Source organism: Aotus nancymaae, unplaced genomic scaffold (genome assembly GCF_030222135.1).
Source record: "Aotus nancymaae isolate 86718 unplaced genomic scaffold, 86718_ANA_hifiasm-v0.15.2.pri h1tg000008l, whole genome shotgun sequence".
In the NCBI taxonomy this organism is placed as follows: domain Eukaryota; kingdom Metazoa; phylum Chordata; class Mammalia; order Primates; family Aotidae; genus Aotus; species Aotus nancymaae.
The window spans coordinates 57,345,953-57,367,943 of record NW_026988419.1 but is presented as its reverse complement, the minus strand read 5'-3'; the positions used below and the strand labels follow the sequence as shown (position 1 = coordinate 57,367,943).

At 37.9% G+C, this 21,991-nt stretch overlaps 1 protein-coding gene across 4 annotated transcripts in view; it reads right to left on the bottom strand.

Moving 5' to 3' along the window:
- AGPS (alkylglycerone phosphate synthase) overlaps positions 1–21,991 on the bottom strand; it is a 219,447-nt gene that overhangs the window by 72,322 nt on the left and 125,134 nt on the right. For all 4 annotated transcript variants that reach the window (XM_012471935.2, XM_012471934.3, XM_012471937.2 and 1 more), the window contains exon 10: positions 16,119–16,227. In XM_012471935.2, the coding sequence (XP_012327358.1) occupies positions 16,119–16,227 (109 nt within the window). The remainder of the gene's footprint in view (positions 1–16,118; positions 16,228–21,991) is intronic.

Here is a 21,991-nt window from a genome sequence, read left to right as displayed (position 1 = left end):
GAACATGTTCTTTTAACTCACAGAAGTTTCTTATTATCCACCTTCTGAAGCCTAAATCTGTTAATGGAATGCACTTGTTCTCCATCAGGCCTTGTTCCCCTGTTGATGAGGAACTGTGATCCCCTGTAGAGGGAGAGGCATTCTGATTTTGGGTATCCTCAGCCTTTTTATGCTAGTTTCTTCCCATTATTGTAAATTTATCCACCTGTCATCTTTGTAATTACTGACTTTCAAATTAGGTCTCTGAGTGGACGTCAAACTTGTTGATTCCCAGCGCCAGAATCTGAGCAACCCACTGTGCTGGCTAAAACAGCGGTATTAAGATTCATGGTGCTTTTCTGCCTGGGAATCTCCGGTCTGGCTTCCCTCTTGAGTCCCTTTTTCAATCAGCTGAATGGGCGACTCTGCCTTCCTGGAGCGCCGAACGTTGACCAGAAGGGGACCCAGTCCCGTTTACTCTGCACCGAGAACCGCCACGCCGAGGCGCTGGCAAAACCACCACGCCGGCCACAAGAGTCATGCTGGTGACCCATGGGGCTCCTCCGCTGGGAATCTCCTGGTCCGTGAGCAACAAAAATTCGTCTGAAAGTGTGGTGTCCTCTCGTTCTCTGGGCTTTCACTGGGAGCTACAATCCTGAGCTGCTAGTAATCGGCCATCTTGGATCTCTCTAGAATCTACATTTTAAATTCAGAGATATGACTAGATCGAAAGAAAAATATATATAATGGAAACAGCAACTGCAAGAAAGCTGGAGGGACTATATACTAATATCAGACAAAACAGACTGAAACAAAACATTACTGGCTATAAAGAGGGACATTTTATAATGATAAGCCATCAGAAAGACAAAACAACAAATATAAACAGAATGTACCTAATAACAAGGCACAAAACTATATGAAGCAAAAACTGACAGAAATGAAGAGAGAAACAGATAATTCAATAACAACAGCTGGAGACTTTAATGCCCTACTTTCAATAATGGACATAACTACTAGGCATAAGACCAAGAAGGAAATAGAGGAGTTGTGCACTATAAACCCATTAGACCTAACAGACTAGAACACTCCACCCAACAACAGAAAAATATACAATTATTTCAAGTGCTCACAGAACATTCTCCAAGATAGACTACATGCCAGCGAGGTCATAAAATAAACTTGAACAAATTTTCAAAGACTGAAATAATACAAAGTATGTTCTCAAGCCACAATGGAATGGAATGGAATGGAATGGAATGGAATAAGAAACTGGTAAGAAATTAGAAATCTGCCTAATTTGTGAAAATTAAACAACATACTACTAAATAACCAACAAGTCAAAGGAGAAATCAATAAGGAAATTGGAAAATAGTTTGAGAAGAAGGGAAGGGAAGACACAATATACCAAAACATATCAGATAAGGTAAAGCAATACCTAGAGAGAAATTGTGATGGTAAATGTCTGTATATATTTTTTAAATCTCTAATAGCCTAACCTTCTACCTTAAGCTACTGGAAAAAGAACAGCAAACTACAACTAATGCAAGCAGACAGAAGGAGTTATTAGAGAATAGAGGTGTAATTAATGAGATCAAGGATAAAAAATCAATAGAGAAAAATCAATGAAATCAAATGGTAGTTCCCCAAAAAGATCAACAAAATTAACAAACCTTTAGCTAAAGTGACCAAGAAAAAAAGAGAGAGGACTCAAATCACTAGAATTGGAAATAAAACAGGGGATATTACTAGTAATCTCACAAAAATAAAAAGGATTATAAAGGAACATTATAAACAACTGCATAGTATTAAATTATATAACTTAGGTAAAATAGTAAAATTTTTAGAAAGATACAAACTACTGAAACTGACTCAAGAAGACAATCTGAATTATTAATTTCAATTAATAATCCAAAAAATACTCATAAAGAAAAGCCCAGGCCCAGAAGATTTCACTGCTGAATTCTACCAAGCACTTTACAATTGGTTGTAAAGAATTAATACCAATTCTTTACAAACTCCTTCATAAAGTAAAAGAGAAGAAAACACCTCCCAACTCATTCTATGAAGCAAGTATCTCAAAACCACCAAAGACATCACAAGAAAAGAAAATGACAGCTCAATATGTTATAAATATGAGTGCAAAAAACAAAATACTAAACAAAATATTATTAACCAAACCCAACAATATATAAAAATACTTATACACCATAACCAAGTTTAGCCTAGGAAAAAAAGGATGGTTTAACATCCAAAAGTCAATGTAATAAAACATATCAGCAGAATAAAAAACAAAAATGATACCAGCAACTCAATAGATAAAGAAAAAGCATTTGATAAATCCAATATCTGTTATGATCAAAACACTCAATAGACTAGAAAAAGAAGAGAACTTCCTCAAACTGATTAAAGCTATCTACGAAAAACCCACATCTAACATCATACTTACTGGGGAGAGACTGGATGCTTTCCCCTTAAGATCAGAAATAAGACACAAAGATGTCTGCTCTTGCCACTTCTATTTAACATTATATGGGATGTTCTAGCCCAGGCAAGAGAAAGAAACAGTATCCAGATTGGAAAAGAAGTAAATCTATCTCTACAGATGATGTGATCTTGCATATAGAAAATGCTAATGAATCCACTAACAGAACTGAAAAAAGGAATTCAGCAAGGTTACAGGGTACAAAAATCAACTATATTTCTATACACTTGCAATGAACAATCAAAAAGAAAATTTTTTAAAAATCCATTTACAAGAGCATCAAAAAAAAAATAAAACAAAGATGTGCCCAACTTACACCTTGAAAACTATGAAACATTGTTCAAAGAAATTAAAGATCTAAATAGTTGAAAATATATCTCATATTCATACACTGGAAGACTCAACATTGTTAAGATGGCATACTCCCTAAATTGATCTAACTGACCTACAGATTCAATGCAATCTCTATTAGAATCAAGGCTGGCTACATTGTACAAATTGACAAGCTAATTCTCTAATTCATATGGAATTGCAAGGGATACAGAACAGCCAAGACAATATCAAAAAAGAACAACAAAGGGGGACTCAGACTTTCTGATTTTTAAAATGTGCTAAAACCCAAAAGTAATCAAGTCAATATGGTACTAGCCTAAGGATAAACATAGCACAATGGGAAAAAAAATAAAGAATCCAGAAATAACCATGCTGACTTTGACAAAGGTGCCAGGACCATTCAGTTGGGGAAAGAACAGTCTTTTCTAAAATGATGATGAAACAAATGCATATCTACATACAAAAGAATGAAGTTGGATCTTATACCTCACACCAAATACAAAAATTAACTCAAAATAGACCAAAAATCTAATATAAGAACTAAAACTATAAAACTTTGAGAAGCCATGGGGGTAAATCTTCATGACCTTGAATGGGCATTTGGGTTGGTTCCAAGTGTTTGCTATTGTAAACAGTGCTACAATTTTTTTTTTTATTGCATTTTAGGTTTTGGGGTACATGTGAAGAACATGCAGGATTGTTGCATAGGTACACACATGGCAATGTGGTTTGCTGCCTTCCTCCCCATCACCTATATCTGGCATTTCTCCCCATGTTATCCCTCCCTAACTCCCCACCCCCCGCTGTCCCTCCCCTAGTCCCCCCACACAGACCCCAGTGTGTGATGCTCCCCTCCCTGTGTCCATGAGTTCTCACTGTTCAGCACCCACTTATAAGTGAGAACATGCCATTTATGTACCTATGCAACAATCTTTCATGTTCTTCACATGTACCCCAAAACCTAAAATGCAATAAAAAAAATATAAAAGTGTCAATAAATTTAAGAATTTTCTGTTTTATAATTTTCAAATATGTTTGTTCTCAAAGTAAACTGGAGGCTCCAAATGCTATTTGATATAAAACGTAAGTATTTGTTTGAAGTAAATCTTTCATAATTTGCAAACATATTCTCAGGTGACTTAAGGATTAAGAAGAACAGCAGGCAGCTGATTATGAATCTTTTCTCTCCCTCTACTTCCTTCAACTCCCCAAAATATAAAAATCAACAAGGGAAACAAAGCCACACAGATCTTAGATCTTCAGCATTACAAGGAAACAAAAAACACTGCAACTTTCAAATTTACCTCTAAGTAGAGATAAAAAGAAAAAATTCCAACAGATTTCCTATAGCCTTCCATCTGCTATAAGCTTATAAGGATGATGCAAATAAAAGGAGTCTAATTAAAAGGCTACACAAGAAAAAGTAGAGGGTAACAGAGGAACTGGAAGTACAGCCAAAATTACTCCCAGAAAACAAAAGTACAATAATGCCAAACTATTATACAGGACTTGGTAGTCCATAGCCCTGGCTATGGGAAGTTTGAAAATGGGAGGAACCAGAAATGGCTGCCTTGGAGAAGCAAGATGTGTGTATGTGTGCACATGTAAATGTAAGGGGACTCCTCACAGACAAGCCAGTTGAGAGAAGGAATAAAGGAAGAAAGAGAATTTAAAGACTATAGAAATGAAAGAAAAACAAGACATGCCAACTCTTCCTTCACTGAAAACACCACCATTTATAAAACAAATAGCATTGCAGAGGCTAGAAGTGACAGGAAAAAACACTCTCCAAGTAGGAACCATTTCTAAGTAACAAATAGGACTAGAAAAAAGCAGACCACATCTGTAAACAAAGCAACTACAAAAGTCAGAAAATGCCAATAAAAACATTACTGTTGGTGAAAAGTCTCCACCCTAAAACCAACCACAATCCTGAAGAAAGCTATAACATAACATGAATTAAATATTGTCAATCAAGCAATTAGGGATATGAGAAACTACCTTGAATCAGAAACACAAACAAACAAAAACCAACAACAAGAAATGAAACAAGAGCTGACCAAGCTGAGGAAAGAAACGGAACCCCCCCCAAAAAAGGCACTTAAAAAGTAAAGGCTATGTTATAAGCTACTCAAAGGAGAAAACAAAATAGATTCTAGTTAAAATTAATAAAGGGCATTGAAAAAAGTCGAGAATGAAAATTAAGAAGTCAGAGAAAAAGGATCAGAGAAAAAGGGGCTGAAATGGAAAACAAGCAAAGAAAGACAAACATACATATAATCAGTGAACCTGAGGATAAAAACTGAAACAATGAAAAAAAAAAAAACCCTAATATTTAACACTACAATCCAAAAAAACTTTACAGAAATAAAAGACCTGAATCTACAAATAGAAAAGGTCCACTGGGTACTAAAGCAAAACAACCCAGGACAATCAACTCTAAGTTGCAAAAGTATTACACTTTAGCAATAAAGAAAAAAAATCCTTGGGGCTTGCCCCAACCCTCCGCCTCACCGGGTCACTGAGTATATACCCGGAGGATTATAAATTGTTCTATTATAAAGACACATGTACATGTATGTTCATTGTGGCACTGTTTACAATGGAAAACACTTGAAACCAACCCAAATGCCCATCAATGATAGACTGGATAAAGAAAATGTGGCATATATACACCATGGAATACTATGCAGCTATAAAAAACGATGAGTTCATGTCCTTTGCAGGGACATGGATGAAGCTGGAAACCATCATTCTCAGCAAACTGGCACAACAAAAGAAAAACAATTGCTGCATGTTCTCATTTATAAGTGGGTGTTGAACAATGAGAACACATGGACACAGGGAGGGGAACATCACACACCGGGGCCTGCTGGGGGTATGGGGGCTAGGGGAGAGACCGCAGCGGGTAGAGGGAATGGGGAGGGATAATATTAAGAGAAATACCTAATGTCGATGACGGGGGGATGGATGCAGCAACCACCATGGCATGTGTATACCTAAGCAGCAATCCTGCACGATCTGCACATGTATCCCAGAACTTAAAGTATAATTAAAAAAAAAAAAAATATATATATATATATAGATAGATAGATAGATAGATAGTCAAAATCTAAAAAGAAAAAAATCCTCAAGGCCTCCAGGCAAAAAGAGAAAATTAACCTACTAAGGAAAGAAAATTAAATAGGTATCATATTTCTTTAAAATAGTATACAAAATCAAAGTAACAGTGGAAACAGCATTCTCAAGAAACTTAAATAAACTAATGACCCAAAGGTATATCCACTCAAGCTGTCCTTCAAGTATCAAAGTCAGAGAAAACCAGTTTGGAACATTCCAGAACTCTGGGGATATAGAAATGTGCCTTTTCTTGAGGAACCTACCAAAGGATGATCTTCATTTAAGCAAAGGATGACTAGTGAAACTTTACAAAAGGACTGACACTGAGCATTTCATCTCTTTAATTGTAGACAAAGACTTAAAAAGGGGTGAGTCATGGGTTAAAAAACAAAAATGTACTTTGTTTTTCAATAAAAGAACAAACCCATATAAAGTAAATATCATATATAGAAACAGAGTGGAAAGCATTTCAAGTACTTTAATATTTATTATATTTTTCATTATACTGATCATGTTATAGCATCTAAAATAGGAGAAAGCTACTTGTTGAAAAAATCATGAAAAATTCATAACACAAAACAAGACAAACACATTAAACTTAATATGGTTAATCACATATAGAACTTCATGGGATGGAAAAAGTAGGTTTTTAGATGGTAATACTTTCAAGGTTGTCATCAAATGATTTAACTGAAGTAAAATAAATTTTTTTAAAGCTCAAGAAAAAGTTTATGATTCACATTTAAGGCAGAAGGTTATTATTCAGGTAGTTCAAAATAGCAGATAAAATCATTTATATAAGAATATGATTTCAGCTCTGAGCCAGCAAGGGGAGCTAAAGCAGGGAGTCAAGCCAGGAGACTCCTGGGCAAGGGCGTGCCACAAATCTCAGAGCCGCTGCTTCGGCTGACGCAGCGGCACACAGGGCAGCGGATTTTAACTGCCCACAGACCAGGAGATTCACAGGCGGAGAAGCTCCACGGGTTCCCAGCGCCGCTGGTTGGACCGGAGCAGCCGCTCGGCCTGAACCAGGGGCAGGGAGCAGCGTCTCCTTGAGCAGAGTGAACGAGACTGTGTCCCCTCTGGGCCAGCAAAGGGAGCTGAGGCAAGGAGTCAAGCCAAGAGATTCCCAGGCAAAGAGGGTGCCACTGGAAACACGCCTGAACCCGGGACGGTGCAGCACTGTGTGGGAGGGGCGTCCTCCATCGGGAAACACCCTGCAGTTCCCGGGGCAATTTGCCATAACCAAGACAACCCGCCACTACAGAGACTCCTTCACTACAGGGGCGGGCCAGCATAGTGGAAGCAGTTCTAACTACACCCATATAAACAGGACTGCAGGGAAGTTCACAAGGAAGCTGGGCGGAGCCCACAGCAGTTCAGCAAAGCCTCTACAGGCTGAGTGTGACTAGACTGCCACCTGGTGGGCAGGGAAAACGGTAGCAACACAATTGAAAATCATAAAGCCCTAACTCCCTGGGCCAGAACACCTGGGGGGAAGAAAAGGGGGTTTATGAGTTCAGCTGCTGCAGACTTAAAATTACCAAAATCAAAAAGACAGCAACTAAAAAGTCGATAGGTGGATAAATCCACAAAGATGGGAAGAAACCAGCGCAAAAAGGATGAAAACACCCAAAACCAGAACACCTCTCCTCCTACAGGGGAGCATAACTCCTCACCAGCACGGGAACAAGACTGGACGGAGAATGAGTGTGATGAAATGACAGAATCAGCTTTCAGAAAGTGGATAATAAGAAACTTCCGTGAACTAAAAGAACATGTTCTAACCCAATGCAAAGAAACTAAGAACCTTGAAAAAAGACTTGATGAAATGCTAATGAGAATGGACAACTTAGAGAGGAATATGAGTGAATTGATGGAGCTGAAAAACACAACACGAGAACTTCGCGAAGCATGCACAAGTTTCAACAGCCGAATTGACCAAGCAGAAGAAAGGATATCAGAGGTTGAAGATCAACTCAATGAAATAAAACGAGAAGGCAAGATTAGAGAAAACAAGGTAAAAAGGAATGAACAGAGTCAACAAGAAATATGGGACTACGGGAAAAGACCTAATCTACATTTGATAGGTGTACCTGAATGTGACGAAGAGAATGCATCCAAGCTGGAAAATACTCTTCAGGATATTATCCAGGAAAACTTCCCCAACATAGCAAGGCAGGCCAATATTCAAGTCCAGGAAATACAGAGAACACCACAAAGATATTCCTCTAGAAGAGCAACCCCAAGGCACATAATCATCAGATTCACCAGGGTTGAAATGAAGGAGAAAATACTAAGGGCAGCCAGAGAGAAAGGTCGGGTTACCCACAAAGGGAAGCCCATCAGACTCACTGCAGATCTCTCAGCAGAAACCCTACAGGCCAGAAGAGAGTGGGGGCCGATATTCAACATCCTTAAAGAAAAGAACTTTCAACCCAGAATTTCATATCCAGCCAAACTAAGCTTCATAAGTGAAGGAAAAATAAAATCCTTTGTGAACAAGCAAGTACTCACAGATTTCATCACCACCAGACCAGCTTTACAAGAGCTCCTGAAGGAGACACTACACATAGAAAAAAACAACCAGCACCAGCCACTCCAAAAACGCACGAAATGGTAAAGAGCAGCAACACAATGAAGAATCTGCATCAACCAATGGGTAAAACAGCCAGCTAACATCAAAATGACAGGATCAAACTCACACATAACAATATTAACCCTAAATGTAAATGGACTAAATGCCCCAATCAAAAGACACAGACTGGCAAATTGGATAAAAAGCCAAAACCCATCAGTGTGCTGTATCCAGGAAACCCACCTCACATGCAAGGATACACAAAGGCTCAAAATAAAGGGATGGAGGAAGATTTACCAAGCAAATGGAGAGCAAAAAAAAAGCAGGAGTTGCAATTCTCATCTCTGGTAAAATAGACTTTAAAGCAACAAAGATCAAAAGAGACAAAGAAGGACACTACATAATGGTAAAAGGATCAATGCAACAAGAAGAGCTAACGATCCTAAATATATATGCACCTAATACAGGAGCACCCAGATACATAAGGCAAGTTCTTAAAGACTTGCAAAGAGACTTAGACTCCCACACAATAATAGTGGGAGACTTCAACACACCATTGTCAATATTAGACAGATCAACAAGACAGAAAATTAACAAGGATATCCAGGACTTGAACTCAGACCTGGAAGAAGCAAACCTAATAGACATTTACAGAACTCTCCACCCCAAATCCAAAGAATATACATTCTTCTCAGCACCACATCACACCTACTCTAAAATTGACCACATAATTGGAAGTAAATCACTCCTCAGCAAATGCAAAAGAACGGAAACCATAACAAACAGTCTCTCAGACCACAGTGCAATCAAGTTAGAACTCAGAATTCAGAAGCCAACCCAGAACCGCACAGCCTCATGGAAATTGAACAACTTTCTCCTGAATGTTGACTGGATAAACACTGAAATGAAGGCAGAAATAAAGATGTTCTTCGAAACCAACGAGAATGAAGACATCACATACCAGAATCTCTGGGACACATTTAAAGCAGTCTCTAGAGGAAAGTATATAGCAATAAGTGCCCACATGAGAAGAAAGGAGAGAACTAAAATTGACACCCTATCATCAAAATTGAAAGAGCTAGAGGAGCAAGATCAAAAAAACTCAAAACCTAGCAGAAGACAAGAAATAACTAAGATCAAAGCAGAATTGAAGGAGATAGAGACACGAAAAACCCTACAAAAAATCAATAAATCCAGGAGCTGGTTTTTTGAAAAGATCTACAAAATAGACAGACCACTAGCCAGACTAATAAAAAAGAAAAGAGAAAATAACCAAATAGATGCAATAAAAAATGATAAAGGGGATATCACCACAGATGACACAGAAATTCAAACCATCATCAGAGATTATTACAAACAACTCTATGCACATAAATTAGAAAACCTGTAAGAAATGGATAAATTCCTGGACAGTAGCCTCCTCCCATGCCTAAACCAGGAAGAAGTCGAAACCCTGAATAGACCAATAACAAGGTCTGAAGTCGAGGCAGCAATTAAGAGCCTACCACCCAAAAAAAGCCCAGGCCCAGATGGTTTCACAGCCGAATTCTACCAGACATACAAAGAGGAACTGGTACCATTCCTACTGAAACTATTCCAAATAATCCAAAAAGAGGGAATCCTTCCCAAATCATTTTATGAGACCAACATCATCCTGATACCAAAACCCAGCAGAGACTCAACAAGAAAAGAAAACTACAGGCCGATATCCATGATGAACATAGATGCAAAAATCTTCAATAAAATACTGGCAAGCCGATTACAACAGCACATCAAAAAGCTTATCCACCATGATCAAGTAGGATTCATCCCAGGGATGCAAGGCTGGTTCAATATACGCAAGTCTATAAATGTAATTCACCACATAAACAGAACCAAAAACAAAAACCACATGATTATCTCAATTGATGCATAGAAGGCCTTTGACAAAATTCAACAGCCCTTTATGCTAAAAACTCTCAATAAACTAGGTATCGACGGAACGTATCTCAAAATAATAAAAGCTATTTATGACAAACTGACAGCCAATATCATACTGAATGGGCAAAAACTGGAAGCATTCCCTTTGAAATCTGGCACTAGACAAGGATGCCCTCTCTCACCACTCCTATTCAATATAGTACTGGAAGTTCTAGCCAGAGCAATCAGACAAGAAAAAGAAATAAAGGGTATTCAATTAGGAAAGAAGGAAGTCAAATTGTCTCTATTTGCAGACGACATGATTGTATATCTAGAAGACCCCATCATCTCAGCCGAAAATCTCCTGAAACTGATAAGCAACTTCAGCAAAGTCTCAGGATACAAAATCAATGTGCAAAAATCACAAGCATTCCTATACACCAATAACAGACTTAAAGAGAGCCAAATCAAGAACGAACTGCCATTCACAATTGCTACAAAGAGAATAAAATACCTAGGAATACAACTAACAAGGAACGTAAAGGACCTCTTCAAGGAGAACTACAAATCACTGCTCAACAAAATAAGAGAAGGCACAAACAGATGGAGAAACATTCCATGTTCATGGTTAGGAAGAATCAATATCGTGAAAATGGCCATACTGCCCAAAGTAATTTACAGATTCAACGCTATCCCCATCAAACTACCAATGACCTTCTTCACAGAACTGGAAAAAACCACCTTAAACTTCATATGGAACCAAAAGAGAGCCCGCATAGCCAAGTCAATTCTAAGCAAAAAGAACAAAGCGGGAGGCATCACACTACCGGACATCAAACTATACTACAAGGCTACAGTAATCAAAACAGCATGGTACTGGTACCAAAACAGAGATATAGATCAATGGAACAGAACAGAGGCGTCGGAGGCGACACAACATATCTACAACCACCCGATCTTTGACAAACCTGAAAAAAACAAGCAATGGGGAAAGGATTCCCTGTTCAATAAGTGGTGTTGGGAAAACTGGCTAGCCATATGCAGAAAGCAGAAACTCGACCCCTTCCTGACACCTTACACTAAAATTGACTCCAGATGGATTAAAGACTTAAACATAAGACCTAACACCATAAAAACCCTAGAAGGAAACCTAGGCAAAACCATTCAGGACATAGGCGTAGGCAAGGACTTTATGACCAAAACACCAAAAGCATTGGCAACTAAAGCCAAAATAGACAAATGGGACCTAATCAAACTCCACAGCTTCTGCACGGCAAAAGAAACAGTCAATAGAGTGAATCGGCAACCAACAGAATGGGAAAAAATTTTTGCAGCCTACCCGTCTGACAAAGGGCTGATATCCAGAATTTACAACGAGCTAAAAAAGATTTACAAGAAAAAAACAAACAAGCCCATTCAAAAATGGGCGAAGGATATGAACAGATACTTTACAAAAGAAGACATACACGAGGCCAACAAACATATGAAAAAATGCTCATCATCACTGGTCATTAGAGAAATGCAAATCAAAACTACATTGAGATACCATCTCACGCCAGTTAGAACGGCAATCATTAAAAAATCTGGAGAAAACAGATGCTGGAGAGGATGTGGAGAAACAGGAACACTTTTACACTGTTGGCGGGAGTGTAAATTAGTTCAACCACTGTGGAAAACAGTGTGGCGATTCCTCAAGGACTTAGAAATAGAAATTCCATTTGACCCAGCAATCCCATTACTGGGCATATATCCAAAGGATTATAAATCGTTCTACTATAAGGACACACGCACACGAATGTTCATTGCAGCACAGTTTACAATAGCGAAGACCTGGAACCAACCCAAATGCCCATCGATGATAGACTGGACAGGAAAAATGTGGCCATATACACCGTGGAATATTATGCAGCCATTAAAAACGAGGAGTTCATGTCCTTTGTCGGGACATGGATGAACCTGGAAACCATCATTCTCAGCAAACTGACACAAGAACACAAAATCAAACACCACATGTTCTCACTCATAGGCGGGTGTTGAACAAGGAGAACACATGGACACAGGGAGGGGAGCACTATACACGGGGGTCTGTTGGGGGGCGTGGGGGGGCAGCGGGGCGTGGGGAGTTGGGGAGGGATAGCATGGGGAGAAATGCCAGATATAGGTGAAGGGGAGGAAGGCAGCAAATCATACTGCCACATATGCACCTATGCAACAACCTTGCATGTTTTTCACATGTACCCCAAAACCTAAAATGCAATAAAAATAATAATAATAGAACCTAAAAAAAAAAAAAGAATATGATTTCATATAAATTTACTATTTAAATCATGCTGTCTCCTAACATATATTAAAATAACTCTATATTCACAAACTGAAATGGGGATTAGGGACCAAAAATTGTAAAGATCACTGATATCAAAATAATAAGCAGCCATAATAGTATTTACTACACTAAACTGTTCAGCATAATCTCATTTAATCTTTATAACACACTTATGAAGACAAATAATTTTATTATTCCCATTTTATGGCTGAGGACATTGGGCACTGAAAATTATCTAACTTATACAAAGTTATGGAACTATAAGTAGTAGAATCAGGATTGAAATCCGGATCTGATAGACTTCATGGTTCATGCTTTTACATCAGTATACTATATTGCATGTATTTTATAAGAAAATGTCATTTAACTACAGTAATTTAGCATCACATATTTTAAATAAACCATAACTCTTCTTATATTTCTTTCTTCTTTTTTTTTGAGACAGAGTCTCACTCCATCACCCAGGCTGGAGTGCAGTGGCGGAATCTCGGCTCACTGGAATCTGCAATCTCTGCCTCCCCGTAATCTGCAATCTCTGCTTCCCCGGTTCAAGCGATTCTCATGCTTCAGTCTACCAAGTAGCTGGGATTACAGGTACGTGCCACCACATCCACCTAACTTTTGCACTTTTAGTAGAGATGGGGTTTCACTATGTTAGCTAGGCTTGTCTTGAACTCCTGACCTCAAGTGATCCACCTGCCTCAGCCTCACAAAGTGAAACTTCTCGAGGGATTACAGGTGTGAGCCACCACACCCAGCCCAATTTCTTATAGTTCTTTGCTTACTTCATTATAATAAGTTTGTCCCTTCCTTAAATTCATACAGTAAGTGACTATCTAGAGAGGTAGCCCAGTCCTTTGGATAAAAGTTCAAACCATTTTAAAACACATGAAAAGACCAAATTATCTATCCAGTTACCCTTACCATTCTGTAGCCCTTACCATTCTGGCCCTTGACCTGCTGCCTGTTCTACTCCACAATTAAACCTTACGTTCCAGTCATACTGAAAAACCAGGAGCTTCATAAGGAGGCAGACATGGCCCTTTCTCATTTCTAAGCCCACCCACACGATGTTCATTCTGTAGGGCAACTCCCCTCTTCCGTCTTCCCTCAACTTGACCTGGAATTATTTTCTTCTTATCAACCTTCAAAGACCACTTTAGGTATGGCGTCTCTGGAGAAGCCTTTGTAAGTACCTATCAACCTCACTTTGTCTGCATTTCTTCTGCATTTTACTTGATCATGCAATTTGTCATACTATTGTATAATTGTGTGTTATGATCTGTTTCAAGTGTCCCAGCAGAGTATCTAGCAATTAGAATTTTTAAAAGGCTAATCGATGGGAGTGAAAAAAAGTATAATGTGGTTATTTGAAAAAAATTATTTATAGTTACAGAGTTGACTCCAACTATGTAGATGTCAATAATGTAATGGAAAAATATGAGTTTCAATATCTATTTTTATTATTCAACTTGACTTCTGATGGCAAAAAGTTACATTCTTTTAATTTGTAGATGATGAGTTAGTATAAGAAGTCCCAAAATATTAGGTAACTATATTATTTTAAATGAATTTAATATTATTTTTCTTATTAAAAATATAGTTTTGTTTTTTCATAGAAGAGTATGCTGATCAGAAAAGGAATAAATTGAGTAAACCGGTGAGATATTTTGACAAAGGTCTATCTTTGGTTACCATGGAAAACATCTAAGCTATACTACTGGTCATCAACCAAACAACTGATTTCTATCACAACACTAAAAAACATAGTTTATTACATTTTTCCCTCTTCAATGTTACTGTCAAAGATTAGAATTTATGCCTAACATCTTACTTTATTGTACCTGCTCTTTTATTCATGAATTCTAGCTAAATGTTATCAAAATATATCTTCTGTAGCTTGGACCACCTTCTGAAGTGAGTCATGAGTTCCTCCGTTAATCTAGAAACACTTGCTTATTTTATCTTATTTCTCTGAATTTAAAGAATGTCCTTCTCCCATTCTAAAAGTTGAAAAATAAGCCCATGTTTACTTTATCCATACAATTGACCATGCCTATATAATAATTATTTTAAGGTTAATTATTTCCAGATCTGTACAGGAATTTAATGTTTTAGATGAGATGAACTGCATTCAAATTTACCCAGCATTAAGTAACCAAGCAAATAATACTATTTGTGTAGTGAAAAATTAAAAGATCAACAGAAGTTTAAAAGATATGTGAACCAGCGCAATTTTAAATTCCACTTCTAAAAATCAAATAGTAATCAACTTTATAAAAGACATCATTATAGAAAGACAAGACAATAAGCCAATGCTTTATCAGTCCTTTTCGCCAATAATTCTGACAGGAATACTATAACATAAAATGTCAAAATAAACCATTTTAAATCCTAATGACTTTTCCTGAAATTCATCAAAAATTTCTAAAATAAAAATTAAAAGATCAAGCTGTCTCTAGAAACGTAAAAAAGCAAAATATAAGAGGAAGTTTAAAACAGACATTCTCATTAAAAAATATGGAGACAACAGATGCTGGAGAGGATGTGGGGAAATAGGAACACTTTTACACTGTTGGTGGGAGTGTAAATTAGTTCAACCATTGTGGAAAACAGTGTGGCGATTCCTCAAGGACCTAGAAATAGAAATTCCATTTGACCCAGCAATCCCATTACTGGGCATATATCCAAAGGATTATAAATTGTTCTACTATAAGGACACATGCACACGAATGTTCATAGCAGCACAGTTTACAATAGCGAAGACCTGGAACCAACCCAAATGCCCATCGATGATAGACTGGACAGGAAAAATGTGGCACATATACACCATGGAATATTATGCAGCCATTAAAAACGAGGAGTTCGCGTCCTTTGTAGGGACATGGATGAACCTGGAAACCATCATTCTCAGCAAACTGACACAAGAACACAAAATCAAACACCACATGTTCTCACTCATAGGCGGGTGTTGAACAAGGAGAACACATGGACACAGTGAGGGGAGCACTATACACGGGGGTCTGTTGTGGGGGAGTAGGGGGGACAGCGGGGGGGTGGGGAGTTGGGGAGGGATAGCATGGGGAGAAATGCCAGATATGGGTGAAGGGGAGGAAGGCAGCAAATCACACTGCCACGTATGCACCTATGCAACAACCTTGCATGTTTTTCACATGTACCCCAAAACCTAAAATGCAATAAAAAAAAATTAAAAAAAAAAAAAAAAAAAAAACAGACATTCTCATAATAAAACTTTATAAAGTCTTAAAAATAATTTAAAAATTTAAAAAATTCCTTAAACATATAAAACATGTCTTTCAAAGATCTGATATCATAAAGATTTTCACAAAACTGCATCACTAATCTATATTTTTTCTTAAAAAATTTACAGTTATATTTACCTTCAGATCCCATGATGAAGTGATGGATATCAGGGCCTGTTGACATACGAGGTCCTTGACAGCTTTTTTCTATTATACCTCTAGGTGTTACCATTTTTATATGAACCACCTGTTTAATACAATACATGATGTAAATTCTAGACATCTGTTAGTAAACGTGTGTCTATGTACAGACAATCATAATGCTTCTATAAAACCCTACTTTTAAAGTATTGGGTTAAGTAATAAATTGTGATACTTTAAAGAATTCTAGTATATTTTAGTAATTTTTAGATTAAAGTTAAATTTATATATAACCTTAAAAGAGGGAAAAACCATTCTAAGACTGTACATCTCTTGATTTAAATTGGTTTTAGCATATTCATTATCTTAAGAACAACAGAATGACACATTTATTTAAATCAAATTTAGCGTTATCCATATGGCACAGAACTAAAGGACTCAAAAACTAAGCAATAATCATAACCTTTATGAAGCATATATTCATGTCAGGCACTGCTCAAGCACTTAGAATTCTAAGAAAATATTTATTCTCGCTTTATCCCCACCTTCAATCCCATTTAGTAGAAAAGAGTGAAAAGAATTAAATATTAATTATGACCAGGTCAAAATTGGGAATGAAGCAGCAGAAGCAATGACTGAGCTTAAGAAAAGGAAAGAGATGTGTGACTCATCACACAAATGAGAAAGTAAGTATACTGGGGGAGGAAGATCATTCTAAAAATAGTTCCTAAGATCTCAATCAGAAGTGGTTAGGTAAAAATCCAACATATTTTTAGAATGGATTTTTGACAGATAAATAACAACAGTCTATTTATTATTGAAGGAAATGAGTAGAGAACATCAATAAGCAATTCACAAAATACAAAATAAAATTTGCCAATGAGGACCCTTTAAAAGTTTACGTTCACTAGCAATTAACAAAATACAAAAACATGAATAAAAAGTCCAGTAAAATACAAAGATTCTCATAGTGCTAGTGAGAATGTCAATTGGTACAAAGTTTTTATAGGGCTGTAAGGATCCAAAGTCTAAAATGTATAAACTTCTTGATCCAACAAATCAACTAAAGGAGCTTACCCAAAGATAATGATTAAAGATGTATACCAAAGAAATTATTAAGAAGAATATTTTCCCTTTATTTTCTGTAATTTTGAAATCAAGAATAATTTAAATGTTCTTTAAGAAGGAATTGGTTTAACAAGCCATGCATTCTCAATAAAATAATTATATAACTCTTTCAAAATGATGGTGCAAACCTATGTTCATTTACATGTTAATATATTAATAACATAATTTAAAAAGCAGATTCAACACATATAGTCCTCTTTTTTTATATTAAAAACTAGATATATCATGTGCTTATGGTATGCCTAGAAAGGGTTCTAGAAGTGATGGTAGCAGTGGCCCATCTGGAATGGCTGCTGGAAAGACACCAAATGCAGCGGGGTGGCACAGCCAGGGCTGTGCACTCCACAGAGCCAACGGAAGTCGGAAAAAGGTGGAAGTCCCACCCACTTCCTAGTTGTCAGAGTGAGAGCCTGGCACTGCTGGGTGCAGCTGCAGCAGCCCAGCCATGGCTCGGGACCCAGACATCACTTGGGGGCCAGGGGCAGGCAGAAATCTCACCCTCCTGGGCACAGCTGCAGCCACTCAATTGCAGCTGCAGACCCAGGCATCTCTGCACTCTCATCGGCCTGGGAAGTTCCCTGCCCCTGCAGGCTCAGAAGTGCCTTCTCCCACTGCCTGGCTTCTCCTCATTCCAGGCACCTGCTCTGACCTTGGAGAAAAGTTGAGGCCGAGCCTTGGTGCTGTCACAACCCAGCTGGGTGTGTGCATGCTCAGAGCAGTGCTAACATGCTAGCCCCCTGCTGCTTCAGGAGGGAGAATAAGTGGGGGCTGAGGGCAGCCTGGCACTGGCCTGCAGGAAGCCCTCAGCACGAACAGACTGGATGCCATAAACAGTGGCAGGAGGCAGTCAAAATGGGCAGTCACCAGTGAAACCCGACCCTCAAGGCAGGGAGGCCCTGAAGCCTGAGAGGGTAGGCTGCCAGTTCCATGGACTGGAGTGGGAACTTATGATGCCTTTTCTGGGCCTGCCCATAACCACCCATGGACCAATCAGCACACACTTCCTTCCCTCTGAAGCCCATAAAAACCCAGGGCTCAGCCAGACTTGGACAGATGTCAGGATGACCTGTCTGCAGAGAAGAGCTACCCAATGTGGGTCTCCTCTCTGCTGAGAGCTGAACACTTGTCAGGACACCCTGCCTGCAGAGAGGAGCTACTTATTGTGTGTCTCCTCTCTGCTGAGGGCTGAACACTCATTGGGATGCCTGCCTGTGGAGAGGAACCACCTACTGTGGGCTCTCTGCTGAGAGCTGGCTGCTCATCAGGATGGCCTACCTGTGGAAAGGAGCTACCCAGTATGGGTCTCTTCTGAGCTATTTTGTCACTCAATAAAGCACCTCTTCACTTTGCTCACCCTCCACTTGTCCATGTACCTCATTCTTCCTGGATATGCGACAGAAACTCAGGACCCGCCAAATGGTGGGGTTGAAAGAGCTATAACACAAACAGGGCTGAAACATGCCCCTTGTTCACCCCATGGCAGCCAATGAGAGGCAAAGAGAGGAGAGGGAAGGAGAGAAGAGCTGTGGCCCTTCAAAGAACCTAGACCTAGAAGCCCCCTGATACAGGGCTGTGATACACTCTTTGGGGCTCTGCAGTCCCTGGTGTCCCAAGCTTCTGGGCACCACCACATTCCCTGGCACCAGCAGTGGAAGCTGCTTGTGGTATACCTGGTCCAGCCACAGCCTTGCAGGGAGCCAACGCCTGGAGCTGCCCATCCTGCCATAGCTGGCATGCCTGGCTGTACACAGTGGCCAGATTCCACTCACTCATTCACACACCCACCATTCTGTGCCTGGCTTGCTGTTGGCAAGCAAAGGATCCAGACCAGTAGTGTGAGCCAAGTGCAGGCTGCCAGGCCAAGTGGGCTGAATAAGCCCAGTGGGCCCAAGCAAAATATAAGCCCATTTGGCTTGGGCTTATAATAAGCTTGGGCTTATATAAGGTTGGGCTTATAATAAGCCCAGTGGGCCCAAGCAAAATATAAGCCCACTTGGGCAAAGACACTGCCAGCCAGCAGTTTCTGGCTAAAAAAGTGACACCTCAAGAATCCCATGACAGAAGGATGAATATGAAGATGTTAAAAGTGTCAGAAATGATGATATGTATTTAATATACACAGGACAATTTTTTTTTTTTTTTTAACAAATAGGGTCTTTGTCACCCAGGCTGGAGTGCAGTGGTGGGATGATAACTCACTGTAACCCAAACTCCTGGGCTCAAGCAATTCTCCCACTTCAGCCTTCTGAGTAGCTAGAACTACAAGTGTGTGCTACCATGCCTAGCTAATTTTTTAATTTTTTGTAGAGATTAGGTCTTGCTATGTTGCCCAGGCTGGTTTCCAACTCTTGGCCTCAAGCCTTGTTCTCTCAAAGTGCTGGGATTACAGGTGTGCACTACCATGCCCAGCTCTAGCATACATTTTTTATACTTCTGTAATGAATATTTTTTAAATAAAAAACAAGTTCCTAATTACTTGAATTGTCTATTCACAATTGTAATTTTAAAAGAAGCATTTTCTTCAGAAAATTCTTCAAAATTAAATGCTCACTGCATCATACTTTACTTTCTTTTGTGAAGATCCAGAATTTTTAATTTGGTTTTGTCACTACAGAATTCAATGTTTTTCCTTTTAACAGTGCTTCATAACTAAAGAATGTAGTAAGGCTCCTTTCATAGAAGCAGTGGATTACTGCTAATAGTGATGAGCTTCAGCTCTGCAACACTAGCATAAGAAAGTGTAATCAGAAATGCTCAGGAAATCCTTTAGTGAAAAGACATTCACTAAATTAAGAAGTATTTGAGATGGACTATAGCTGGAATTTCTAAAAACGACCTTGAAAAAAAGTGGGAACCAGAATTGAAGATGAAAAATTTATCCCATCATACACAGACCTCTGACTCTTCAGATGTTAAAACATTTGGACTGAACAACTATCTTCAACTTTTCTCAAACAGTTAAATAAGCTATGAGTATCATTACTTACTGTGCTTTAATTAAATATGCACTAATGTTAAGAAATATATTAACATGTTTGTTAAGTTTTTTCATGAGTTCCATTGTAGCCACAGGTATTAAAAGAGTATCAGCTTTGGTAAAATTTTCACAAAAGCAAACAATATAAATTAAGATAGCTTCAGAGGATACTATATATTGCAAAGTTAAAAATTTAAGTTAAAAATAAAATATGCTAAGTAATTGTTAATGCAAATAAGTATACTAGTATGCACCCTTACAATCCGTATCCCTTAAATATCTCCAAAAAATGATTAAAATAAATTACATGCTTTGGTAGTGTTAAATGTAGCTATCAAATATTTGCTTAACTCATAAAGTTCTTAATACTCCAGTAGCAAAAGGATCAAATTTTCTCCCCAAAACTGAATTTAGATTATTTTAATTGCAAAAAGAAAACTATGTTTTTCTCAATGTCCTGAATAAAGAAAATTAAATAGGATAATGTAAACATTTAAAGAAGAATTCACAATTTAGACAAAAGTTTTTAATTCCTGGGTGTTAACTATTAAGAACAAATATATGTCATTAAAGATTTAATATTCCTATTAACAAAGATATTGATGAAAATGTTGAAACTTTAGACATTAAAAGCAAAGCTAAACAGCTCCAGGAATAATGCTGGGAACATCACTTTAATAGTCTCAAATTAAAGTTCTTTTAAACTATTATGAAAAGATTGACAATAAGGGAACAACATTTATGGAGCACCTACTACACACTAGAGACTTTGAATTTTCATTTTCTGTCCTTTACTCCTCACTATAATTCTATGCAGCAAATATCATTATTCTATTTTACAGAAGAGGAAACTGAAGTTTAGAAAGGCAAACCAACTTGTACAAATCCACACAACTAATCACTGGAAAAGCTACAAATGGAACAAATGATATCTAATCCCTAACTAGGGTGTCCAGAGTTATATACTATTATTATACCAACTCCCAGGAAACTGGCACCATATCAGCTACAAAAGGTAGTATGCACATAAAACATGACAGGTCATACCACTACTTAGCAGAACAATTTCAATCAGCCTCTTTAATTCTATATTGGAAAAAAATATATTTTCAGAAAAATGTAAAATCTCCTAAGGCAACAGAGTGGCAATAATAAAATCACCTAAGTAAATGGACTAAAATTATGGTAGAGCTGAAGACTTCATTTCCACAAGGCTTGTAAAATAATATTTGTATACAGACATCCCTCAGTATCCCCATAGAACTGGTTCCAGGACCTTCAAGGATACCAAAATCCATGGTACTCAAGTCCCTTACACATAAAACAGCATAGTATTTGCATAAAACCTATGCACATCCTCTTACATGCTTTAAATCATTTTAGAATATTTCTGAATATCTAATACAATGTAAATACTATGTAAATTGTTGTTCTGTATTTTTTGTATTATTTTCCTTGTGGTGGTGTTATTTTTTTTTCCCAAATATTTTTGAGCTGCATTTGGTTGAATCTGTGGATACAAAACCAGTGGATATAGAGAGCTGACTGTATTTTATGAGCTGGATACTGTGAAACATCTACAAAGCTTAACATGTAGTCACTTGAAAAGCGGCATCCTTAAATAATGACCACAGTTGTGTCTTTATTAACTTCGACTATATTATGTTCAATGTTGTTATAGTTATTATAAAGGCGTATACTTAACAGGAGGGGGGATCTACCATCCAACTCTTAATTTTTAAAGGCTTCTAATCATTTTATAATA